The 27,160-nt window shown below is 45.0% G+C and overlaps 1 protein-coding gene across 2 annotated transcripts in view; it reads right to left on the bottom strand.

The window, feature by feature from the left end:
* Positions 1-1,013: 1,013 nt before the first annotated feature.
* The window catches only part of TEP1 (telomerase associated protein 1), a 74,233-nt gene continuing 48,086 nt past the window's right edge, over positions 1,014-27,160 (bottom strand). Inside the window, exons 35-54 of one of the 2 annotated variants that reach the window (XM_077297805.1) lie at positions 26,969-27,086; positions 25,705-25,829; positions 21,333-21,432; positions 21,090-21,245; positions 20,806-21,015; positions 20,572-20,728; positions 20,277-20,489; positions 19,897-20,051; positions 19,613-19,723; positions 15,589-15,696; positions 15,375-15,513; positions 14,799-14,875; positions 14,560-14,692; positions 14,344-14,480; positions 14,006-14,124; positions 11,276-11,408; positions 10,636-10,738; positions 3,684-3,769; positions 1,414-1,518; positions 1,014-1,335 (exon numbers count right to left, since the gene is read on the bottom strand). In XM_077297805.1, coding sequence (XP_077153920.1) covers positions 1,192-1,335; positions 1,414-1,518; positions 3,684-3,769; positions 10,636-10,738; positions 11,276-11,408; positions 14,006-14,124; positions 14,344-14,480; positions 14,560-14,692; positions 14,799-14,875; positions 15,375-15,513; positions 15,589-15,696; positions 19,613-19,723; positions 19,897-20,051; positions 20,277-20,489; positions 20,572-20,728; positions 20,806-21,015; positions 21,090-21,245; positions 21,333-21,432; positions 25,705-25,829; positions 26,969-27,086 — 2,629 coding nt within the window. In that variant the 3' untranslated portion in view covers positions 1,014-1,191. The remainder of the gene's footprint in view (positions 1,336-1,413; positions 1,519-3,683; positions 3,770-10,635; positions 10,739-11,275; positions 11,409-14,005; positions 14,125-14,343; positions 14,481-14,559; positions 14,693-14,798; positions 14,876-15,374; positions 15,514-15,588; positions 15,697-19,612; positions 19,724-19,896; positions 20,052-20,276; positions 20,490-20,571; positions 20,729-20,805; positions 21,016-21,089; positions 21,246-21,332; positions 21,433-25,704; positions 25,830-26,968; positions 27,087-27,160) is intronic. The other variant, XM_077297815.1, reaches the window with a different exon arrangement.

Here is a 27,160-nt window from a genome sequence, read left to right as displayed (position 1 = left end):
ACTAACCTTGAAAGGTTTGCTCATCTCTAAATATGATCAATATTTTGGCTTTATTGGATGCAATTATATTTAGCATTCATCTGGGGTTTTTTTTTTTTTTACTCTTTGCAGTGATTTTCCCATAGTGTACTGAAGTGTAGGAAACAATGTATGTAAAATAACATCAGCCATGCAATAGTAACAGTATAGACTGTAAAACACACACAAGGCTTAATACACTATCGTTTGTTTAGTGGGAAACAAAGAAATAGCACATCCGCACTGCTGCAATGTTGCGATCCATGTGCCTTAAGCCATCCTTAGCCATTAAGCTTACAGTGCCCCCCAAAAAACAGGAAACTCGGGTGCTATTTCCAACAAAGCCACAGGAACAGTCCAACATGAAAAGAAAAAATGGAATGCACTCACCAATCCTGATAAAAATGATCCTTTATTGGGACATTCAGACGGGAAGAACGTGAAAAAACAGAGGCAAGAAAACTGCGGCAAGCAGCCCAGTAAGTGACACATTGCTGGAAACAAGGTCTTCATTATGCTGCTCTCATATGGGGGAGCAAAAACCTGGTGCCAAATGTCATTTAAATGAATGAAGTCCATGATTATGTGGCAGCAGTTAATGTTCTTAGTGTAATCAGAGGTAGACTTTAATGAGTGGACGCCTCCAGTGTTCATATGAAGAGTGGGTTGGGATGTGGGACGTTTGATCTCAATGTCTGCAGTTCTTGGATTCTGTGTGCTCGCTGCACATCAAGCATATGTCTACTGCGCACTGGCAATTAATTCCACGTCTATGTAGAATGTGTTCACTGCATACAGATATAGATTTTCATTCTTTTTCTTCCTTGCTCTTTATATGTACTTACGCCGATTCCTTGGATTTTACAGACTTAGGCCAGAAAACACAAACATCTAAAAGCGAGCAGACAAATTCCTGACACTACCCACATCCTGCCCACAATACAACCATGTCTCGCTCACGAGTTCTGCTGTGCTAGACACAGTTAACCAACACATTTTTGAGGTTTCATTGCTTTAATTCAACATATTTCCTTTGAAGAACATGTGCGGACATGGGGTTAATCTACATAGATGAGGTGTCGTAGTGTAATCATGCAGTCATTTAAATGTAAAAATCTACATCCACGGGTGTGTGAGGCACCTGATAGTGGCCATAAGCATTGTTTCCTAGTCTTAACCCGTAAGGCAGGTCAGCATATACAGTTTCCCATACTGATCACCGCAGGCTATCTGACATGCCATGGAGGAGCCATCGCTTCCTGTTAGGGGATACGGTGACAGGCAAGTAACTGCTCCATCACAGTGGAAAACTCCAACCTAGAAAGACAGAGTTTACATTGGAGTAATGTGAAATAGAACAATGCGAGGATTTTAGCAACACTAATGTCCACCCACCTGTGTGAAGGGGCTGCGTTTCCAAACCTTCACGCTGTGATCGGTGGACGCTGTGATAACAAGATTATCCATCACACTGAGGCAAGAAACAGACGCTGCATGAATCTGAAAATAGAGAAGCACAGCCAGTTGGAAATAATTGGACGTCACAAAAAATTCTGCTGAAATAAAGCTATTAAGTCAGAGTAGGGAAACATCTAATCTTCATAGTAGACGCAGAACATTACCCAGTGATCTACATGAATGTGACACGCAAGCAAACCATAGAGTATACATCATTCTGTTGTCCAGTTTGTCCTGATATATCTATTTATATAATTACCTTAAATTGTCTGTCATCCACTTTCATCTGGATGTCCTCAAATCCACAATCCACTACGCCGCACTGGAAGTACGCCGACCGCCATATTGGAATACCCAAGTGATGGGTACTCCAATATGGCACTTGATGGTGGTACCAGGTCCTTGCGCAGTACCACCAGTGGGTCATCGCCGGACCCCCCACACTGCTGGGACTCCCCTGCCACAAGAACCCCACGCCGCAAGGACCCCTCCCCACCGCTGGGATCCAGGCCGCCGCTCGGATCCAGACCACCGGGGCAACCTCCCCGCCGGGGAGAACCCCTTTTAGGGTATGTGCACACGTCCGGAAAGCATGCAGAATTTTCCTGAGATAAACCTGATGTTTTCCGCAGGAATTCTGCATGCGTTTTTTTTTGCGTTTTTTCTGCGTTTTTTCTGCAGATTTTTTTTGTGTTTTTTTCCGGACACTCCAAAACAATGGGAAATCCACATAAAATCCACAAAAATAATGAACATGATGCTTCTTTTCCCGCAATGCATTTTTTTGCGGAAAAAAAAGCATCATGTGCACAAAAATTGTGGAATGCATTCTAAATGATAGGATGCATATGTATGTGTTTTTTATGCGTTTTTATCGTGAAAAAACGCACAAAAACGCAAAAATTCCTGAACGTGTGCACATACCCTTAAAAGCAAATATCAATGTCAACATGGCTCTTCATAAAAAATACGCCAATGACAATGAAAGGAATGCAGCAAAGGAACAAAGTCGAAGACAACAAAGGGCAAATGAGACTCTTGAAGAGCAACAGCATCGCTGGGACAAAAACAATGCATATAAGCGTAGGCGTCAAGCACATGAGTCCCCCGATGCAAAAGTCATTCGATTATCACAGGATGCCATTAGGTAATAATACCACCGCATACCAGCCCCCATCGTAACATTACCGCTCTCCCGATGCGATAGCATCTAGTATTATATATACAGTATATATACTGGCACTGAACAGACTATACACACGACAATTCTATGGTCAATCTGGTGCCCTCCATTTGCATCCCCAGCTGAGACTGGCATTCCAATTATCTTGGCATAGGGAGTATTGATGAGCAAACATGCTCCGATTAGGCGTTATCTGAGTATGCTCGGGTGCTAACCGCCGTGACTTCGGCGTGCTCCAATAATATGTTTGAGTCCTCGCGGCTGCATGTCTCGCAGCTGTTCTGCAATTCTTGTATGTGTTATGGCTGTGAAACAAACAGGCAATCCCTGTATGTGTTGCGGCTGTCCATTCCAAATATGCAGCCACAGGGACTCGAACATATTTTTCGAGCATGCCAAAGTCACTCGGTTATCACATGAGCATGCTCTGATAGCACCTTATCAGAGCACGTTCACTCATTACCAATAGGGAGCAAAGCGTACATCTGACCCACTCCTCCCCTGCCGTTTTTGGGGAGGTGTGGTCTAGACTTGTCCACTGCAACAGTGTAGGGAACAGTGGTTAGCTTGGATGCAAAAAGTCTTGGGAGCAGGTAAACGGAGGGGTACGATAGAAGGCAAATGTATAGTCTCTTTTCAGTCCCGGTTTGAGGGTCACTTTGTGGGGTTGACCACTTTCTCTCGTAAATGCAGCTTTCTTCACAAATTGACCACCACTTCTATCCTTAAAATGGCTGCTGGTGAAGGAGCATGTGACCAGACCTGTCCATCAGTCTATCTTTTAACTATCCTTCCAAATGTGCATATCTGATCTGACGAAGGATAAGCTATCTAAAATGGTGGGGGAACAAAGAAGCCTGGCACCTGGGACTCGCCTAGATTCTGTAGACACCCCTCCAAGGTTTGTTGCTGCATACAGTGCTATGTAATATACACAGACAATATTTTTTGCAGTTATGGCATTTATTCTGTCAATATTAAAGTTATGATGAATATCTATTATTAGATTAATAGTGGAGTTTACCTGTTTTTGTTCCCATATGTCAGCTTTACTCAGACTTGAAGTTTCTGGGCTTTTAAGCCACAAGGTCCCAACAGAATCACACACGCCTACAACAATAAAAAAATAATAATATAAAAAATGAATTAAAAAATGATAACTAAACACTTTCACACCTCATATCGCTGGTGCTAATGCTAAGCAGTCAACTTACTCCTACATTTCCAGGAAAGATTAAAAAAGGAAAATGAATAAAGAAAATGTAAGAAAAAGATTCTCCAGCATGGTTATTTCTTGCGGAACGCAACTACTTGATAAAACAGACATTTCAGTAATCCTAAATGATCCTCTTAAATTCTGTTGCACTATAAAATCTATTTTTTTACTATACACTGTATATCAAGTAAAAGTAATGCTTTATTTAAAAAAAATAAATTTCTGTAATACACAAGATGCATACTTATGGGGGTTGGCCATGGCATGTCTAACATTTGCAGGAGACAGCTTTCTCTTCCGCTTCACCCAAACTGACACAATTTAGACAAGAGGAAGAGATCACCTACGTGTAGTGATGAGTGAGTGTATTCGTTGCTCGAGATTTCCTGAGCACGCTTGGGTGACCTCCGAGTATTTTTTAGTGCTCGGAGATTTAGTTTTCTTCGCCTCAGAAGAATGATTTACAGCTACTAGCCAGCTTGATTACATGTGAGGATTCCCTAGCAACCAGGCAACCCCCACATGTACTCAGGCTGGGTAACAGATGTAAATCATTCAGCTGCGGAGAAGAAAATAGGGATTTTTGTGTGTACTCACCGTAAAATCCTTTTCTCCGAGCCACTCATTGGGGGACACAGGACCATGGGGTTATGCTGCTGTCACTAGGAGGCTGACACTAAGCTGAGAGAAAAAAAGGTTAGCTCCTCCCCTGCAGTATACACCCTCATGCTGGCTTCCAGAGACCCAGTTCAGTGCAAAAGCAGTAGGATAATAACAACAATATAACCAATAACATTAGCATAAAACATGTCAAACAAACAGTCAAAGACCAAAAAGAAAAAAGGCAACGAGCCGTAAGGTTACCAGGGTGGGTGCGGTGTCCCCCAATGAGTGGCTCGGAGAAAAGGATTTTACGGTGAGTACACACAAAAATCCCTATTTCTCCTTCGCCTCATTGGGGGACACAGGACCATGGGACGTCCCAAAGCAGTCCCTGGGAGGGAAACAATTCAACCATATAACTCCGTGTACCATCTGACTACAGGTGCGCGACGGCCGCTTGCAGGATACGCCTGCCAAGGGCCGCGTCCGCAGAGGATTGAATGTGGACATTGTAATGCTTTGTGAAGGTATGCAGGCTAGACCACGTTGCGGCCTTGCAAACCTGCTCCGCTGAAGCCTGGTGCCGGATGGCCCAGGAAGCACCCATCGACCGAGTGGAATGAGCTCTAATCCCCGCCGGGATAGGACTGCCTCTGACCCGATAGGATTCCTGGATAGCAGATCGGATCCATCTGGCTATCGTGGATTTAGACGCAGCCAAACCCTTTCTGTGACCCTCCGGGAGCACGAAAAGGGCGTCCGATTTCCTGAAATGAGCCGTTCTGGAAATGTACCTCCTGAGGGCCCGTACCACGTCCAGATTATGGAGAGCCTTCTCGACCCTATGCTTGGGCTGCGGACAAAAAGAAGGAAGGATGATGTCCTCGTTAAGATGAAAAGATGAGACCACCTTCGGAAGAAACGCCGGGGAAGGACGAAGGACCACGTTGTCCTGATGAAAGGCCAGAAACGGCACCCGGCAGGACAAAGCGGCGAGCTCTGAAACCCTTCTGATGGACGTCACCGCTACCAGGAAGGCAACCTTCCATGAGAGGACAGAGAGCGGAACGTCTTGAAGGGGTTCGAACGGAGGCTCCTGAAGAACCCCCAGGACCAAGTTGAGATCCCAGGTCTCTAACGGCATCCTGTAAGGAGGAACCACATGGGAGACTCCCTGAATGAAGGTCTTGACTTGAAGGTTGGCGGCGATCCTGCGCTGGAAGAGCACGGATAACGCTGAGATCTGGCCCTTGAGGGAACTCAGAGCCAGTCCGGAGTCCAGACCGGACTGAAGGAAATGCAAGATGCAAGGGATAGAGAAAACGAGCGGAGGGTGACCCCGGAGCCTGCACCATGAAAAGAAAGATTTCCAGACGCGGTGGTAGATGGCGGCGGAAGACGCCTTGCGAGCACTTAACATGGTGGGGATGACCTGCTGAGAGAAACCGGCCCGAGCTAGAATCCAGGTTTCAACAGCCACGCCGTTAAACGTCGGGCCCCTGAGCTCTGATGGTAGATCGGTCCTTGGCGAAGCAGGTCTGGGCGGTCCGGCAACCGCAAGGGAACGTTGGCTACGAGCTGAACGAGCTCTGCGTACCAAGCGCGACGAGGCCAGTCTGGGGCGACCAGAATGACTGGAACTCCCTCCGTCCTGATCTTTCGGATCACCTTCGGCAGTAAGGGAAGGGGAGGGAACACGTATGGGAGCTGAAATTGATGCCACGGAGAAATCAGCGCGTCCACTCCTATGGCCTGGGGATCCCGAGATCGAGCAATGAAGCTGTGGACTTTGGCGTTCAATCTGGACGCCATCAGATCCATGTCCAGGGTCCCCCAGCGAAGACAGATCTGGTGAAAAACCTCTGGGTGGAGTTCCCACTCCCCCGAGGCAAGGCCCTGGCGGCTCAGGAAGTCCGCCGCCCAGTTCTCGACTCCCGGAATGTGCACCGCAGAGATGATGGAATGGTTGGTTTCGGCCCAACGAAGGATGAGGGAGACTTCCTGCATCGCCGCCCTGCTGCGGGTACCCCCCTGGTGGTTGATGTAGGCCACCGCCGTGACGTTGTCCGATTGGACTCGTACTGGGTGACCCGCGAGCAGGACGTGAAAGCGGTTCAGAGCAAGTCTGATAGCGCGAATCTCCAGGATGTTGATGGGGAGTTTGGATTCCCGAACTGTCCAGAGGCCCTGGGCAGAGTGGTGGAGGAACACCGCCCCCCAGCCAAGAAGACTGGCGTCGGTAGTTACCACTAACCAGCGGATCGGAAGAAAGGACTTCCCCCGGAGAAGAGATGGGCCCAGGGTCCACCATACGAGAGATTGTCTGACCCGCGGGGACAGGGGACAAGGGCGGTCGAGAGATGAGATACTCCTGTCCCAGTTGTGCAGCAAAGCCTGTTGCAAGGGACGGAGATGGAGCTGAGCAAAAGGAACTGCTTCGATTGCTGCAACCATCTTTCCCAGGATCCTCATGGCGAACCGAATGGTTCGCGGGCGAGGATGACAGAGCGTTCGGGCTCCTTGCTGAAGTGCTTGGGCCTTGGACCGAGGAAGCAAGACCAGCCCCCTCGAAGTGTCCAGGATCATTCCCAGAAAGGAGGTCCGACGGGCAGGAACGGGAGAGGACTTGTCCCAGTTGATCATCCAACCTAGGCGCGAAAGAGAATCCAGGGTAATGTGGACGCTTGACTCGCAGGCTTGAAAAGACGGGCCCTTTATGAGGAGATCGTCTAAGTAAGGTAACACGACGACTCCTCGAGAATGAAGGATGGCCATGACAGCCGCCATGACCTTGGTAAATACCCTGGGCGCCGTGGCGAGACCGAAGGGTAAGGCCGTGAACTGGAAGTGATCCTCCAGAATGGCAAAGCGGAGAAACCTCTGATGAGACGGGAAAATTGGGATGTGAAGATAGGCATCCTTGATGTCTATCGAGGCCAGAAATTCCCCTCTTTCCATCGAAGAGATGACCGATCTGAGCGATTCCATCCTGAAGTGCCGGACTCTTACGCACTTGTTCAGGAGCTTCAGATCCAAAATGGGCCGCACCTTTCCGTCCTTCTTTGGAACGACGAAGAGGTTTGAGTAGAAACTTTTGAACCTCTCGTGTTCCGGGACCGGGACAATGACCCCGCTCTGGCGGAGGATGTGAATGGCGCAAAGAAGGGCGCGAGACTGAGCTGCCGAACTGGGAAGGCGAGAGGGGAAAAACCGAGTTGGAGGAGGAGAGGAGAACTCTATCTTGTAGCCAGACGATACCAGATCCCTGACCCATTCGTCGTGCACGACGGAGAGCCAGGCTTGCTGAAAAAGGAGTAGGCGACCACCTACTCTGATGGTATCGACTGGCACCGATCCTGAGTCATTGAGACGGGAATCTGGGAGGTCTGGAACCTCGGGTTCTGGGCTGCCTCGGTTTCCCGCGCCAGGAAGGATTCGGCCTAAAGGAGGGACGAGCGTCTCTGTCTGTGCGAGCGGAACGGTCTGATCTGGGGAGACCGGAGGGGTTGGACCAGGCTGGGCTGGTACGAAAAGGCCGAAAGCGAAAGTAAGGCTGGCGCTGGAAAGCCGTCTTGGGCCTCTGTTGGGGAAGGAACTTGCTCTTTCCCCCTGTGGCGTCGGAAATAAGCTGGTCAAGCTTTTCGCCGAAAAGACGCCCGCCTTGAAAAGGGAGGGAGATCAGAGATTTCTTAGAGGAGGAATCTGCGCGCCACTCCCTGAGCCAAAGAGCCCTTCTGATAGCGACGGCGTTGGAAGCCGCAGAAGCTGCGCAATTCGCCGCGTCGAGGGAAGCGAACATCACGTAATCGCTAGCCATGGCTAACTGCTTGGCTAGGTCTGCCATCTCAGACGGAAGGTCCTGTTCATTAATGGATTTCACTAGAGCATCCGCCCAGGAAACCATAGCCTTGGTCACCCAAGCCGCGGCGAAGGAGGGGGACAGGGAAGAGCCAGAGGCTTCATACACTGAACGAGCTAGAGAGTCCAGCTGACGTTCAGTGGGACTCTTAATTGAAGCGCCCTCCGGAACTGAAAGGAGCGTTTTAGAAGCTAGGCGTGAGACCGGCGGATCTACTAAAGGGGGATCCGTCCAGTCTTTCACGAGATCCGCTGAGAAGGGATACTTTGATACCAGGTCCTTCTTACCCGTGAAACGCTTATCTGGACGCTCCCTGTGACGCCTGACTATATCCAGAAAGGCTGGATGAGAGGCAAAAGATTTGTGGGAACGTTTGGATCTGGTAAAAGAGACCGCGTGTTCCGGAGCGGAATTAGCGTCATCATCCACCTTAAGTGTGTGATTGACTGCTACAATGAGGGAGTCAACCGTAGCTCTGAACTCCGGAGCCTCCGGGTCCAATGATACCTCGGACTCATGTTCAGAGTCGTGAACGCTGTGATCCCCCAAAGAGGGTGAGCGAGAGGTGGAGCTGCCAGAGTCTGAGCGGCGAGGAGAAGTCTCAGGAGAGGTAGTGCGGATCCGTTTTCTGGATGACCGTGCCTCTTTAAGTGGAGAGCGGCCCCTGCTGGCCGACGATTCCCCTGCTGTGAAGGGATCCCTTAACGCCTGTAACGGATTACCCCGTACCCCGGGGGGATTTTGAATGGATTTGATGGCGTTGGCTAAAAAATCCACGGACTGCGAGAGTGAAGCGACCCACGGGGGGGGGGCTAGGTACGCCAGAGTCGGTGGCGGTGGAGGGCTCCTGGGCACATGGAGCATCGCAGGCAGAGCAGAAGGGAGAAGTTTGAGGCCTAGGAAGTGGGGCCTGGCAGGTGGTACACGCAGAAAAAAAGGTCGTATGCACCTTAGAGGATTTTTTAGACCTTGACTGCGACATGATTCTAATACTGGCCTGGGAAGCAGAGGGCGACGCTGCAGAGGAGAAGCTGACGATGTCTCCTTACCCCGGACCTGTGTCCCGCTGTCCTGGGAAGCCGAACTGTGAAGCCTGAGATAGGAAACTGGCTGCACGTGGGCGCTGTGACACCGAGATGCGGCAGAGCTGGAGCTGCGGCATGTAGTGAGGACTAAGATGGCCGCCGAGATCAGGAAAGAGATCTCGTCGGCTGCGAGAAGCGCCAGGGACCGGGGGGCGGCGCCGCCGATGACGCGCAGGAGTGGGTGGAGCCTATCGGCAGTGACCAGCGGCTAGGCCGAAGCCGGGGGCTAAATTTGCGGTCTCGGCCCGGCGCGCGGCCGCAAAGTGCCGACGCCTCAGCCCACCGATACTGCGCTGCAGCCCACTAAGGTGCCAAAAGAGGAGCCCTCCAGACCGCCGGCGACCCCCCCATCCCCCTCGAGACACTTACCCAGAGGAGGTGAGAGGAGCCTTAGGATGGCTGGGACGGTGCAGGGGTTGGGAAGCCTCCATCCACCAGCCCCAGACAGGGGGGTGGGGAGGAACCGTCCACCACCTGAGTCACACAGAAAATTGGTGATGCAGTGTGGTCTGCACGGACGCCACGGGTATAGGGCCACTGTACAGCCGAGGGTAGAACCTGGTGGACAGGGCAGATGTCCGGCAATAAAAAAGGGCCTGGCTGCAGAGGAGGATACTGGAGGTAAAAACACCAGTGCTCCTCTGTACAACATGGGGAGATCGGTGCCCTTTTAGGGAAAAAACCGTCGCCCAAAAAAAGGTCAGCTCAGGCAGTGGCTCCCACGTCGCAGGAGAGGATACGGTGAGGTGAAACTCCCGTGCTCGCCTGTTGTTGGTTCGGGGGAGATCGGAACATGAAAGAATCCGTCGCCCCCTTCGTCCGGAATAGATTGAAAAGAAAAAATCAGTGTGCCTCCTACGGACACTAAGCTTGAACTGGGTCTCTGGAAGCCAGCATGTGGGTGTATACTGCAGGGGAGGAGCTAACCTTTTTTTGTCTCAGCTTAGTGTCAGCCTCCTAGTGACAGCAGCATAACCCCATGGTCCTGTGTCCCCCAATGAGGCGAAGGAGAAACTAAACCTCCGAGCACTAATCTCCGAGTATATTCGCTCATCACTACCTACGTGCTGTCATGTGGCGAGCGTTGGGTTGTGGAAACAGCAGGATCCTAATAGTGAGCACATTACACACAGATAAGGTCCCCTATGTCTCACAAATGTTATGTCTCGGACAACCCCTTGACTAATTAATGTAAAACAAATCTGGTGCTTACCAAAATGTGGATGAGATGCAGTGATAATGCTGCCAGGATGTAGCTTTTCTTGTGGAGGGTAGACAGGTGGATCTGGTAGGGCAGCATCAGCAACAGCCGCATCCTGCCATAGGAAAAAACAAATCTTGATAAATAAGAGCATTTTCTACTTTATATCTTTATTAAAGGGGCTAAATATTTTTATGTTAATATAGGTTAAAGGGTTTGTCCAGTTGGAACAAGTTACCACCCATCTATAGGCTCGGTAATAAATTTGGTCGGTTCCCACTACTGGAATTCACACCGGTTGCCAGAATGGGTCACTTTTATCCCCGTTAAAGTGGCCACCACCTTATTCATCCTCTATAGGACTGCTGGAACGGTGGTCAAGCATGTACACTGCTGCTTCATTCTGCAGGTAAGTGGAGGGCCTCTGGTTAGGTGATAACTTGTTCCAAACAGACAACCCCTTAAAGTAATGTTTTTTAAATCCTTTCACACAGTATTATTCTGGTATGCGATGTCAGTCTTTGTAAGCTAAAACAGCAAAGATGTTCAGATCATCCATTTTACTACTCCTTACGATTGCTTGTATGATACACTTCCAGTTTTAGCTTGCGAAAACTAATGCAAAATATTGTCCAAAATATAATTACTATACCTGCAGAGATCCAGTCTTGGCATTCAAGAGAAAATCTTTTCCTGACAGTGTGTGCAGCTGCACCTTCTGTGAGCTGCTGAGAACAGCGGACAGTACCAAGGACTCTATGGCCACACTGTAAGCCTTCTTCGTTCTGCAATCATTTCAAATGCACATTTAAAGAGAAGAGCTATTGGAGAAGTACAGGGTGGGCCATGTATATGGAGAGACCTGGGTGGGCTATGTATATGGATACACCTAAATAAAATGGGAATGGTTGGTGATATCAACTTCCTGTTTGTGGCACATTAGTATATGGGAGGGAGAAAACTTCAAGATGGGTGACCATGGTGGCCATATTGAAATCGGCCATTTTGGATCCAACTTTATTTTTTCCAATGGGAAGGGGGTCACGTGTCACATCAAACTTATTGAGAATTTCACATGAAAAACAATGGTGTGCTTGGTTTTAACATAACTTTATCCTTTCATGAGTTATTTACAAGTTTCTCTTTGTTTACAGCCATTGACATGTCACAGAGGTGAACACGTGAGGAGCGGATAGAAGTAGTGTTGATGTCTGGTGAACGCAGTACCCGGGTCATTGCAGTAGATTTCAATGCAAGACACCATACGCAAGAAAACTGTCACCATTCCCATTTGATTTAGGTGCATCTATATAAATGGCACACCCAAAAAAGTTTGCCTCATCAGTAAACATATTGTTCTGTGTAAACTGAGGGTCCTATTCCAATTTTTGTTCTGCCCATTCTACATATTCAGCGCACAGATCTGGGTCATCCTCCTTGAGATGCTGCAGCAGCTGGATTTTGTAAGGGTGCCATTTGTGAGTAGCTAATATCTGCCGAAGGGATATTCGACTGATGCCAGATCGGCACGCTGGATTTGCAAAACAAAAATTTGGATCAGGACCCTCAGTTTACACAGAACATTATGCTCAGTGATGAGGCAAACGTTTTTGGGTGGGCCATTTATATGGATACACCTAAATAACATGGTAATGGTGACAGTTTTCTTGCGTAGGGTGCCTTGCATTGAACTCTGCTGCAATGACCCGAGTACTGCGTTCACCAATCAACACAGTTTCTATCCACTCTTCACGTGTTAACCTCTGCGACATGTCAATGGCTGTAAACAAAGAGAAACTTGTAAATAACTCATGAAAGGATAAAGTTATGCTAAAACTAAGCACACCATTGTTTTTCTTGTGAAATTCTCAATAAGATTGATGTGTCACATGACCCTCTTCCCACTGGAAAAGATAAAGTTGGATCTAAAATGGCCGAGTTCAAAATGGCCGCCATGGTCACCACCCATCTTGAAAAGTTTTTCCCCTCCGATATACTAATGTGCCACAAACAGGAAGTTGATATCACCAACCATTCCCATTTTATTTAGGTGTAACCATATACATGGCCCAGCCTGTAGAACGTATGTATTCCTTCATATTATTATTATTATTATTATTATTGTTTATTTATATAGCACCATTAATTCCATGGTGCTGTACATGAGAAGGGGTTACATCAAAATACAAATATCACTTACAGTAAACAAAACTAACAATGACTGACTGGTACAGCGGGAAGAGGACCCTGCCCTTGCGGGCTTACATTCTACAGGATTATGGGGAAGGAGACAGTAGGTCGAGGGTTGCAGTAGCTCCATTGGTGTTGAGGTGGCCGTGTAGTCTTTACAGGCTGTAAGCTTCTTTGAAGAGATGGGTTTTCAGGTTTCTTTTGAAGGATCCAAAAGTAGTGGATAACCGGATGTAATGGGGCACTGAATTCCAGAGGATGGGTGATATTCGGGAGAAGTCTTGGATGCGATTGGGTGAGGAGCGAATAAGCGTGGAGGAGAGGAGGAGGTCTTGGGAGGACCGGAGATTACGTGAGGGAAGATATTGAGAGATTAGTGTGGAAATATACGGAGGAGAAAGATTATGGATGGCTTTGTAGGTCAGTGTTAGTAATTTAAACTGGATACGCTGAGAAATTGGGAGCCAGTGAAGGGATTTGCAAAGAGGGGAAGCAGGAATGTAGCGAGGAGAGAGATTAATTAGTCGGGCAGCAGAGTTAAGGATGGACTGGAGGGGTGCGAGAGTGTTAGAAGGTAGGCCACAGAGGAGTATGTTGCAGTAGTCGAGGCGGGAGATGATTAGGGCATGCACGAGCATTTTGGTAGAGTGTGGGTTGAGGAAAGGACGGATTCTGGAAATATTTTTGAGCTGGAGGCGACAGGAGGTGGCGAGAGCTTGGATGTGCGGTTTGAAGGACAGGGCAGAGTCAAGGGTTACTCCGAGGCAGCGGATTTTGGGGACAGGGGAAAGTGTGATTTCATTTATTTTGATAGATAGATCAGGTAGGCAAGATATGCGAGAGTGAGGAAAGATAATTAGTTCAGATTTGTCCACATTGAGCTTGAGGAAGCGAGAGGAGAAGAAGGAGGATATGGCTGATAGACACTTTGGGATTCTGGAGAGCAGGGAGGTGACATCTGGACCAGAGAGGTAGATCTGAGTGTCATCGGCATATAAATGGTACTGGAAGCCATAGGACCTTATGAGTAGTCCCAGGCCGAGTGTATAGATTGAGAAGAGTAAGGGTCCTAGGACAGAGCCTTGAGGGACACCAACAGAGAGGGGGCGAGATGAAGAGGTAGTATGGGAGTAGGAAACGCTAAATGTGCGGTTGGCAAGGTATGAGGATATCATTACCATTTATGACTCACCTGAAGCCACCTTGTTTAGTAGGGAACAAGCGCCAGCGTGAAATGGTGAGATCACTGGACACACAGCAGAATGAAAGCTTGGACGTGAAAATAATTGAGGAAATGCAGGATTCACCGCACTGCAATAAATATAAAATGATCAGCCAGGACAATGTCACAATAGTCAGGGTAATTCACGTTTAAAGCAATACTCTAGGCAAAACTAATACGCAAGTGTTTACTGGTTAGTCTATGGCCCAAGGAATGTGAATACACGACACAAGGGTTCTTGGTTTGGTACCCCAGGCCCTGTACTAAGCATAATACATTACAGAGTTCCTTTTAGAACTTGTATTTACCTGTATCGTTTTTAGAGTTTTTTGCTGGTTCCAAACAAGAATGTCTCCACCCTCTCCTCCTGACACCACCAGTTCACCATCCGGGGACCATGCAATAGCAGTAACTGCACCCTTGTGACTAGCGACCAAAGAAGGGTCTGTAATTAAAAGAATTAAACATTTTACCCATACAATGCCTTCTTTAGATATTTGGCTACCCAAGTCATTTTTTCATACCATCTCTGTGTGGGGCTCCCCATAGCCGTATGGAGCCATCTTTAGCTGCTGTTACAGTCACATCAAGCTGAGCATCTGCTGCCGACGATATTACAGCAGCTCCATGACCATGTAGAGTCTGTATCTGATCCATCTGGAAGATATATAATTCATAATGCAGTACATGTCGGTAAGCAAAAATCCTACATCTCATCCGATGTTACTAAAATGTTGCATATAAAATGCCGTACACGGTATACCTGGCTCACCTGAAGGGGACTCCACTTTAGCAACATGGCATCAGAACCAGCAGTATAAACCACTAAATCCACATCATCTGAAATAAACAAAACAGATATAATGTGCATAGAGCTATCCAAATATAGAACATATGGCAAAAAATTCTCAGCATTTGCCAAAACAAGCCAGATACGTTTTAACTATGGCTTCCTTCACTGTTTAGGATTTGAATTGTAAAAGAATGAGATATGATTATTAAAAAAAGATCTATGTCAAATTAAACTTTTCTCCTGTAGAGAATATTTAAATTGAATTGCAAGTGATCTTAAAAGGATTCTCCGGAAATGTAATAAAATGGCCTCCTCAATCATGTAATTCAACTTGCAGCCCATTCTAGTCCTTTGTCAGGGTGGACTGCTGTCTGAAGAAACACAGCTCCAGAGACCTGTGTCTTAACTGACCGAGGAGATGTATCGTAAGCGCCCACACAGGTGCTGTTGTCTAGTGTAAATCAGGCAACAACACAATAGAAGTCACATAAAGATGAGCTACATTATTACTGCTCAAGTCATTTTTGTATTGTTTGCATATTGTACCTCGGCTTTGTTCCAGCTCCCAGTATGCGGTACTCTGATTTATCTCACTGTGGTGAGTTTGAATACAAGTAATCTCTGTTCCAGTAAGATCCCAGACTTTCAGGAAACCATCCCGGCCAGTAGTGACGACACGTTTACCCTTATTAGAGAAGTCAAAAAGGTCAAACACACCATAGCACATCAGTGATAATGGGAAAGAAGAAAACTTACACACCATGCATAGAGCACTGCTGACTGCACTTTGATGTCCTGCAAATGTCAGGAGCAGGTTCTCATTCTGAATGTCCCACATACACACAGATCCATCACCTGAAGATGAGACCTGTTAGAATAGGTAGAAAATGGAGGAGATCAATACATTTTAAAATATACACTGCTCAAAAAGTTAAGGAAACGCTAAAATACCACATCCTAGATATCACTGAATGAAATATTACAGTTGCAAATCTTTATTCATTACATAGTGGAATGCGTTAAGAACAATAAAATATAAAAATGATCAATGTAAATCAAAATTAATGTCCCATGAAGGTCTGGATTTGGAATGATACTCAAAATCAAAGTGGAAAATCAAATTACAGACTGATCCAACTTCAGTGGAAATGCCTCAAGACAAGGAAGTAATGCTCAGTACTGTGTGTGTCCTCCATATGCCTGTATGATCTCCCTACAACACCTAGGTGTACTCCCGATGAGGTGGTGGATGTTTTTCTGAGGGATCTGCTCCCAAATCTGGATTAAACCATCGGTCACCTCCTGGACAGTCTGTGGTGCAATGTGGCGTTGGTGTATGGAACAAGACATGATGTCGCAGATGTGCTTCATTGGATTCAGGTCTGGGTAACAGGTAGGCTAGTCCAGTCCATCATACAGAAACTGCTGACAGACTTCAGCCACATGAGGCCTAGCATTGTCATACATCAGAAGGAACCCAGGGCCCAATGCACCTGCATATGGTCTCACAATGGGTCTGAGGATCTCATCTGGGTACCTAATTGTAGTTAGGCTACTTCTGGCTAGCACATGGAGGGCTGTGCGGCCCTCCAAAGAAATGCCTCCCGAATCCATTAATCACTGCCAAACCGATCATGCTGGAGGATGTTGCAGGCAGCAGAACATTCTTCATGGCGTCTCAAGACTCAGTCATGTCTGTCACATGTGCTCAGTGTGAACCTGCTCTCATCCGAGAAGAACACGGGGTGCCAATATCGAATTTGCCAATCTTGGTATTCTCTGTAAATCCAGCTCAACGATGCAGTGAAAAATCCATTGCTTTATTTCACTTCAAAATAGCGTGTAAGGACAAAACATCAGCACATTAAAAACCAAGATCAACGCGTTTCTGGTGACTAAGCACCCTTAATCATGATTAAGGGTGCTTAGTCACCAGAAACGCGTTGATCTTGGTTTTTAATGTGCTGATGTTTTGTCCTTACACGCTATTTTGAAGTGAAATAAAGCAATGGATTTTTCACTGCATCGTTGAGCTGGATTTTTTCCCTTTCATGGTTACCTACGCCCTGACACAGCGGTTCCGTGCTCCGAGCCTCCGGGAATGTCGACATGGTGAGCTGGATTTTGTTTTTTCTTAATTCTCTGTAAATGCCAATCGCTCTGCATGGTGTTGGGCTGTAAACTCAACACCCACTTATGGACGTTGGGTCCTCATAACACCGTCATGGAGTCTGTTTCTGACAGTTTGAGCAGACATATGGATGTTAGTGGCCTGCTGGAGGAAATTTTACAGGGCTCTGGCACTGCTCCTCCTGTTCCTCTTTGCACAAAGGAGGAGGTAGCGGTCCTGCTGCTGGGTTGTTGCCCTCCTACAGCCTCCTCCACATCTCCTGGTGTACTGGCCTCTCCTGGTATCTGCTCCATGCTCTACACTGTGCTGCTGGACACAGCTACCCTTCTTGCCACAGCTCGCATTGATGTGCCATCCTGGATGAGCTGCACTACCTAAGCAACTTCTCTGGGCTGTAAACACTGCCTCATGCTATTGTGCAGTACCATTAGGGGTGAGAGCAATGCTAAAATGCAAAAGTGACCAAAACAACAGCCAAAAAGGATGAAAACAGAGAAATGGTCTGTGGTCACCAACTGCAGAACCACTTCTTTGTAGGGGTTGTCTTGATAATTGCCTATCATTCCTACCTGTTGTCTTTTCCATTTGTACAACAGCAGGAAAAATTGATTCACAATCAGTGTTGCGTCATAACTGGACAGGTTGATTTCACAGAAGTGTGATTGATTTGGAGTTACATTGTGTTGTTTAAGTGTTCCCTTTACTTTTTTGATCAGTGTATATATACATACATTCATACATACACACTATGCAAAAGTTTAAAGTAGGCGTGGAAAAAATTCTGTAAAGTGAGAATGCTTTAACAAATAGATGTGCCCTACCTTTAGCATTGTTAGAAACCTAAAGAACTACACAACATATTAGACAAGCAAAACCTCAGCATGCCTGGAAACTGTTCAGTCTTTTTCTGCTGCATGTACAGTACTGTGCAAAAGTTTAAGGCAGTTGTGAAACAAATTTTGCAAAGTAAGAATGTTTTCTCAATTAAGAAGATGCAAAGAGAGTGAACAAAAGAGAAATCTAAATCAAATCAATATTTGTTTTGACCACCCTTTTGCCTGCAAAACAGCAGCAAAGCATTAATTCTTCTAGTTACACTTGCACACAGTTATTGAAGGAACTAGGCAGGGAGGTTGTTCCAAACATCTTGAAGAACTAACCACACCTCTTCTGTGAATGTAGGTTTGTGTAAATCCTTCTGTTGCTTCATGTAACCCCTGACCTGAGATGATGTTGAGATCAGGGCTCTGTAAGGGTCATGTTATCACATTCAGGATGCATTCTTCTTTAGGCCAGGGTCACACTACCGTAGAATACAGGCGAGTGCTATGCAAGAAAACATTACATAGCCATGGACCAGTGTTAATTTATGGAGCAGCTCACATCACCGTATTTTTTCTCAGGCGTATTTGACGCAGCATGCTATGATTGTACACGTATATCGTCCAAGACTCACCAATGCAAGCCTGCGAGTGCGAGAAAAACTCGGACACCACACGGACCATCCGTGTAGCTTGCAACAAATACGCACACATTTTCCTCATTTCATTCCATTGAGCCATTAAATTCATTGGGAAAAGCAGTCAGAAATGTAAAGCCATATGGATGTCATATAGATACATAGGTGCGAGAAAATCGCATCATCGCATTGCAAACGCACTAAATACGGATGACCATACAGAGAACATTTGTGCGACTCTCAGCAGGGAAACTCGGACCGATTTTTCATACATTAAATGTGACCCCAGCCTTACAAAGAAGATAGTTCTTAATGACATTGGTTGTATATTTGTTGTCATGCTGCAGAATAAATTTTAAGTCAATCAGATTTTTTACTGATGGTATTGTATGACTGGGAAGTATTTGCCTTTATTTCTCAGCATCGAGGACACCAAGAAATAGGCAACAGTAAGGAGCATAGACGCCGTGGTCGGCCAAAGTAATTTAATGGTGCAGATAAAAGACAAATCACGCTTACTTATCTTCAAAATCGGAATATTTCGAGTAATGTCATCAGCTCAGACCTGGCAGAAACCAGTGGGACCAAGTTACACCCATCTACTGTTTGGAGAAGTCTGGTCAGAAGTGATATTCATGCAAGAATTGTGGCCGAAAAACAAACTTTGGAAATGGAAATAAGGCCAAGAGACTCAACTATGCACAAAAACATAGGAACTGGGGTGCAGCAAAATGGCAGCAGGTGCTCTGGACTAAGGAGTCAAATTCTGAAATAGTTGGCTGTAACAGAAGACAGTTTGTTTGCCAAAGGTTGGAGACTGGTACAATAATGAGTGTCTGCAGGCAATAGTGAAGCATGGTGGAGGTTCCTTGGGACTGCATTTCATCTTACGGAGTTGGGGATTTGGTAAAGATTAATACAAGCAGATACTTATTCATCATGCAATACCATCAAGGATGCAACTGGTTCCAAATTTATTCTGCAGCACCACAATGAAGCTGTTCATACATGCAATGTTATTAAGAACTATCTTCAGTGTAAAGAAGAACAAGAAGTCCTGGAAGTGGTGATATAGTCCCACAGAGATTTGATATCAGCAACATCGGGTCTGTCAGGGATCATCCACAGAGGATATATAGATACATTTCCACATCATTTTCTGCATCACATAGTAAAAATATTTTTGGTTCTCACCAACATGTTGTCATCTGTCCATGAACAGTTGGTCACCCAGTCCTTGTGACATGACAGTAGAGTGTGCGCAAGAATAGGGGGATTTTGTGAGACATCCCAGCAAAGAAGAGACTGTGACAGAATAAAACTCAATTACTGATCATTTACAGATAAAGTATGTTGCATATTACATTATGCAACTATTACGCTAAGATATATCTCTTCATGATTGTATGGTTGTATGTACAAGCACCAACGCTGTTCACATTACTCATGTCTTCCACACTCCACTATTCGCTTCTTACCCGGTCTTTCCCACCAGTAGCCAGCAGGTTGCCACCTGGGCTAAATGCGCAGCATGTAACAGCTGCAGTGTGACCCCGAAGAATAGACGTGGGAGAGATGGATGGAACAGCCATCATAAGATTATCCACTGACCACAAACAGATGGAAACATCCTCTGGAGTAAGAAAATATCACAATTATCGAATGAGAAATTCTATACTGAATTAACCATTTAAATACTAGATATATAATTCAATATCTCCTTTAACTATTCATTATTCAATCAATTATATGACCCATATTGATCATGGTAACTTGTTCATTATCTTCACGTATGAAGACATCAAAAATAATTTATATGTCATATCAATGTTTTAAAATAGATTTCAGCAATCCTCACCAGAAGCTGATGCTAGGAACTGGGGGGATAATGCCAAGGCCTCAACAGATCGCTGGTGTCCACACAGAGTAAGATGACAAGAAGACTGTCCTGGTGATATGGTCCACACACGAATAAGGCTATCGGAGCTGCCAGTAGCCAGTGTGTTATTAGAGAGCCATATAAGACTGCCCACTGCCACATTCTCAAACGCACACTGCGACACAAGTTCTCCTGGAAAGAAAGCAAAATACTTGAGAACATGACATTATGCTGTATATTTTCTATAAGCCATAGAAACCTTCCCAGAATGTACCATTTTTAACTTTATAGATGTAAACTGAATCAGAATGATGGCCAACAGCAAACAGTTCCCTGTCAGGAGAGAGAGCTACAGAAAGCGCAGGAGATAGGGTAGTCTTCACACAACCGTGTGCATGTAGCCTCCCGAGTCCGCCGGATGACACCTGCACCTGTACAGAGAATGAGATTTATCAGTAATCCTGGAAATGACACCTAGAGTCACCATTTGATGTTATGAAGCCATTACCTTGCCATCTTCTCCACCAGTCAGGAGATATTCTCCATGCCTCAAAAAGTTAGAAGTCAGAGCATAGCCACTGTGAGCCCTGAACCGAGATAGTAGAACTTGTGCCTCCCATGACCACAAGGACACCCATCCATCAAGACTCCCAGACACCACTACATTGCCTTCTGATGAGAAGGACACTGTTCTGACGGATGAGGAACCACAGAGAACCTGAAAATAAAATGTCATTGAACCCTTCATTAATATGACCGAACAATGACTTATCACTGGAAATCCTCACTTACAGCACTTCTTTTCCAATTGTCCAGTTGAACTACAGATACTTTGCCATCCCAAGATCCCACAGAAACCACATGACGGTTTGGATGAAATGCTGCGCAGTTCAGAGGACTGGAAAAGGAGCTGGAGCCTATGAGGGTGCAACGACTTGTGTCCCATATCTGAAAACAAAGGGTTTTAGAATTAATGAAAAAAGTAGATTTAAACATAAGAAAACCCAAAATAAATATTCCAGACCGAAGAGTTACCTTGATATCAAAATCCAATGAACAGGTGAGTATCTGCCTGCGGTCAGCACTAACACAACATCCTGTGACCTGTCGTCTGTGAGCTTCAATTTTGTGTATTCTGGGTAAAAAGAAGCAATAAGTAAAAGATTTAGGTAGGATATACAGTACAGTATGTAATCCAGTCCACATAACACTCTAAGATCTATGACATTTATTATTGCTTTGCAGCTCCCAGAGTGGCCAACATGGCTTATGGAGCATATAGTCTAAGTATACGTAGACATGGACAAGCTGGCTTTTGGAAAAAAAAATATATATATCAGTGGTCTTCTCATTTTTTTTTGCATCCCATTGGGAAAATCATCTTCCTGACAGCAACTTGTGAATAAATCCTAAACGGCCCCATATAGAAAACCCTTATTTTATTACTCCCTTGATTTCATCCTTCTGGCAGAGAAAATATGATATCAGAATATTAAAAACTAAATTTTTACTTATTAATACTAACCCCTTCATCCTCCAGCCTGTTTTCATCTTCATATAACAAAACTCTGACTCACTTTCAAACAGAATACAGGTGTGTACAGGTGCAAATTAAAGAGTAGCCACCTCCACGTACAACCAACAAATAGAGATGCACTCTGTAGCGCTATAGCATGAAAACATGAAATATATGAACTTTAAATTGCATCACTGCTCTAGAAAATTGGAAAAAATTAGAATACTTAGCACAAAAATTGGCCAATTCATGTTTACCCAGCAGCCGTGATAAGGCGATTCTCTTTGTTGGGAACCTATGTAATGTGAATCCTCTTTTAGGCTGAAGACTACATTTACATGGGTAGATCAAATCCTGCTGTGATTAAAACCTCCAGAGGCTCATGGGTGAAGTGATCAGGTCAGAGAGCCTATGTATACAAATAACAAATGACTCACCATCACTTCTAACCATTTGTTGGTTACATAGGGAGATGGCTACTCTTAGTTCGTACCTGTCCACACTTGTTTTCTGTTTGGGTGTGATGGTCAGTCCTTTGTTATTTATATACATAGGCTCTCTGACCGAGTACTCCACCCATCAGTCTCTGGAGGTTTTAATCACAGGGGGATCCTATTTACCCACATAAATGTAGGCTTCAGCCAAGGAGTGGATTTTCCGATTACACAAAACTGTGGCAGACTGTGCTTTTATGCACACTTAAAAAGACGGAGTTTACCAAATCATAGGACAGACAGTGTCCACTGTGCCTCCATCTGCCTCATTATAGGAAATCTTCCGCCGAGGGTTCCATCAGAATCATGTACAGGTATATTAAAGATTTACAAGGAAATCCCGGTGTAAGCCCTCAGTGTAGAGTGCAGGATAAATGTGCACCAAGCCTTACTGCGATTTTTGAGAGGCGAGTGAACAAATCAACAGTAGGTCAAGAAATGGTTTTATTCATTTTTTATGCCATTCATCACGCAGTATAAGTATAATTTTATCCTCTTGGTTGGTGAAATTACAGTGATACTGTATATTTTTTATGTTTGTCTGCTGTCACACACCAAAAAAAATGGGAGGGTTTTTTCCCCTAAAAAAAAAGAAGTGTGTGCATTGCCATAGTTTTTCCATATAGCGGCCGACAGTCATGTGAGGGCTTGTTTTTTGCAAGATGAGTTGATGTTTTTATTGGTACTATTTTCGGGCACATAACTTTTTTCAATGCATTCTATTATGATTTTTGGGTGGCAGAATGAAAAGAAAAGCAGCAATTAATGAGGTTTTTTTTTTTTTTAAATTTCATTCACTGTGTGGTAAAAGTGATAAGGCAGCTTTATTTTTTGGGTCAGAACGATTATAATGATACCACATTGATATATTTTTGTTTATGTTTTGCCACTTTCACACAACAAAAACTATTTTATAGAAAAAATAATTTTTTGCTTTGCTTTATTCTGAGAGTTATAGCTTTTTTATTTCTAAGTTGATGGAGCAGTATGGCGGCTTGTCTTTTTTGGGACAAGCTGATGGTTTCAGCGATACCATTTTGTATTTCCTTTCGGCTTTGTTATCACGTTTTATTCCACTTTTTAAAGACAAAAAAATCTGATTTACTATTAATATAAATGGGATCATACAAGCGCATATTAAAATGAAAACATGTGCAAGAAGGAAAGAAGTATGCAAATGCTGTGATCATCAAAATAAGGAAAAATACTGTATACAAGGACAAATCTAGACAAACGATGAAAACATCTAAAAAAGCCAAATGGATATGTAGAAAAACTAAGCGTGTCCATAATAGGGCTAAGGCCTCGCACCGACTTGCGCATAAACTAGGTGACTGCAATGCGACAAAACATTGCATTGTGCTCTGACCAATGTTAGTAAATGATTCCTTAACTAACTAGCAAAGTATCTAGCAAAGGGTAAGCAGACAGCTACAGGTTGATATTAATATGCTAGGAATGGGCCATGGATATTGGCCGTTTCTCAGACTAATAACACCAGCCCTCAGCCACCTCAGAAATGGTACATCCATTAGATGCACCAATTAAGGTACTTAGCCTTGGTTCTTTCCGAATACCCTGGTGCAGTGGCAATCAGGGTAATGGTTTTGGGGTTGATGTCAGCTGTGCAATGTCAACTAACATCATGCCCGGTGGTTGGTAATGGAGAGGTGTCTGTTAGACACCCCCATTACTAGCCCCATAGTCAAAAGATATAAACACACACACATACAAAAGTCACTTAATTCTAAAAAGCACTCACTGACAAATTTCCTCCCCATTTATTAGCAAAAAAAAAAATCACAGGGTCTGCTGTAAATCCATAATATGGCCGTCCCACAACGATCCCTGACTCTACTACATCTAGAGGCTGTGATGAGCGGTGATATCAGTAACATGACCACTTACCATAGCCACTGGAACACACAGAGTAGAATGTGAACCTGGCTGCTGTGATGGGCGCTGACATCAGTAAGGATACCTCAGGTCAAAGCCGGCGGTTCTCATGCTGTACTCTGCAGCTCACATAGAGGTTACTATGAGAACCTATGTCGGGGGTGCTTTATACAATTAGGGACGTGAGTGTGTGTGTGTGTGTGTGTTTATTTCTTTTGACTGAAGGGTTGGTAATGGGGGTGTCTGACAGACACTTCTCCATTACTAGCCCCTGGGCTTGATGTCAATAGACATCAACCCGAATACCACTGCCCCGATTGTCACCACACCAGGCTAATCGGAAAGAGCTGAGGCCAAGTGCCAGAACTGGCGCATCTAATGGATGCACCATTTCTGGGGCGGCTGATGGCTGGTGTTATTAGTCTGCGAAGGGGCAAATATCGATAGCCCCTTCTCAGCCTATTAATATCAGCCCGCAGCTGTGTGCTTAGCCTTTGCTGGTTATTAAAACTAGGGGGAACTCCCGCATCATTTTTTTTTTTTGGCGGGGGGGCGCTACTCCTTTTTAATAATCAGCACAGGCTATGCAGACAGCTGTGAGCTGTTATTAATAGGCTGAGAAGTTCCATGGATATTAGCCCCTTTCCAAAATAATAACACCAGCTCACAGCTGTCTGCTTTCCCGCTGCTGGTTTTTAAAAAAAGGGGGTATTCCATGTAGTTATTTTTAAATTAATTATTTATTTGGGAGAGGGTGAGAGGCTTAGACAACCAATGCGCAAGCCCAGGAATCCCAGCCCCGTAGTATGAATAAATCATAAGACACTGCGGGGCTGGGATTCACAGGCAGGGCGTACGTACGCACAGAGGACAGACGGCCAGCGCTCACTGCGCCTGCCCAAGGCAGGAGAAAAGAGCGCAGGCGCCGTATCATTTCAAAACAGCGGTGAGGAGGCGGCGCCCGGCGCCAAGAAGATGTGAGTGACGGCTGTGTGGCGTCTAAAGCAGGGGGGAAAGGCCGGCCTCCTTGTCTGAAGACAAGGTATTTTGGACAAATTATAAAACTGATTATTTTGGCAGTTACAGCACACAGAACTATAAGAGCCACCTTGTCAGAATGCAGCATTACTGCTGCACAAGGTGGCTCTTTTAGTTAAAAACGCCTGGGGGGGGGGGTGACAGGTTCCTTTTAAACTACATAATTCATGTGTAAAATGAGTCTTCCTATCATATACTAGCCCATTTCTATGACCTTCACTGTATGTTTTTGTTATTTGCTGGGGTCCTGGGTTCAAATCCTACTAAGGACAACAACTGCAAGGAGTTTGTATGGGTTTCCCCCAGGTTCTCCGGTTTCCTCCCACACTCCAAAGACATACTGATAGGTAATCAAGATTCTGAGCCTCAATGGGGACAGCGATGATAATCTATGTAAAGCACTGGGGAATATGATTCAAAGCATAATAAATAAATAATAAATATGCAAGTATCACCATCTTACCGGCACCCATCTGTTATGTTCCATATCTCCAATGTTCCATCATATGAACCAACACAAAGCAATGAGTCAGAAATAAATGTACAGCAAGATACTCCATCACAGCCACTGTACAAAGTTCGGATTTCCTGCAAAACAAACACAAGTAAATAGAATCTGAGCTCTGCAGATACAAGTGCCAGAAACCAGCATCAAGCCCAAAATAAATGTGCTTGGGTAGTCTAGTTTAAAGAGCAACAACCATTAGGTGCGTTTTTCCTAACACTGCAGAAAAATTGTTGTAACAAACTTACTATATCACTGCTCTCCTGGTCTTTGCTTGTGATAGGTTTCTTTCTGGCTGATGGTTCTTACAAGCAGGAGGCACAGGAGAGCAGTGTAAGGCTATGTGCACACGTTCAGGATTTCTTGCAGAAAATTCCTGAGAAAATCCTGAGATTTTCTGCAAGAAATCCGCAAGAAATCTGCATGCGTTTTTACCGCGTTTTTGGTGCGGATTTTTCCGGACATTTCCCAATGCATTATATAGTGGGAAATCCGCGAAAAATCCGCAAAATTAATGAACATGCTGCGTTTTTTACCGCGATGCGTTTTTTTCACAGAAAAAAACGCATCATGTGTACAAAAATTGCGGAATTCATTAAAAATGATGGGTTGCATAATGTATGCAGATTTTTTGCAGTTTTATAGCACTTTTATTGGGGAAAAAACGCACAAAATCTGCAACGTGTGCACACAGCCTTAAGTAGAAACTTATAGGAGTACACTGGGGACTCTGAACTCGGAGTATAGACACTATGAGTGTGCATATGGGAAATGTATTTCTTAAATTTGCAGCAAATCAATGTAGTGACTCACTTACTATATCACTGCTCTCCTGGTCTCTCATATAAAGCATAAATATTATCTTCAGTAGCATTGTATGTGTTGTGGTAAATATAGAAAAAAAGGAGGGCAGTACTAGCCAGACAGGTAAAGTATCTGAGAGTTGTCAGGATGGATTTGAGAGATGATGAGTGATCTACTGTCTACACAGGAGAACATATACCGAACTGGTAATCAGAGAGCTCAAAGTGTATGGATGTAACTGAGATGGAATGAAACAAATGAAACACCTAATATATAGATGGCAAGTTAGTCAAAATATTCCTGTAGTGCTGCTTTAATTGTCAAACTGTGGGATTTATCGGTTTTACCACATCAACGGACTTATTTCTAACCTGTACCATAGAAAATAAATGTCTCAAAAGTAAATTGAAGTAGTCACCTCTCCGCTGTCTGTATGAAGAATATGCAATGAGCCATCACTAGTGCCCACTACTGCCAAGTCTCCTTTGCTACTCAGTCCAACACCACCTGGGGTAGAAGGAACAGCCAAGGATTTGCTGCGGTGGAAATAGAAACTTCAGTTGCTAATACAAAATAATAATGACAACAAAATCCAAAGTAGTTCCATCCC

This window comes from Ranitomeya variabilis, chromosome 1, assembly GCF_051348905.1.
Source record: "Ranitomeya variabilis isolate aRanVar5 chromosome 1, aRanVar5.hap1, whole genome shotgun sequence".
Taxonomy (NCBI): domain Eukaryota; kingdom Metazoa; phylum Chordata; class Amphibia; order Anura; family Dendrobatidae; genus Ranitomeya; species Ranitomeya variabilis.
The sequence above is the reverse complement of the archived record's forward strand: the minus strand, read 5'-3'. Positions and strand labels throughout refer to the sequence as shown.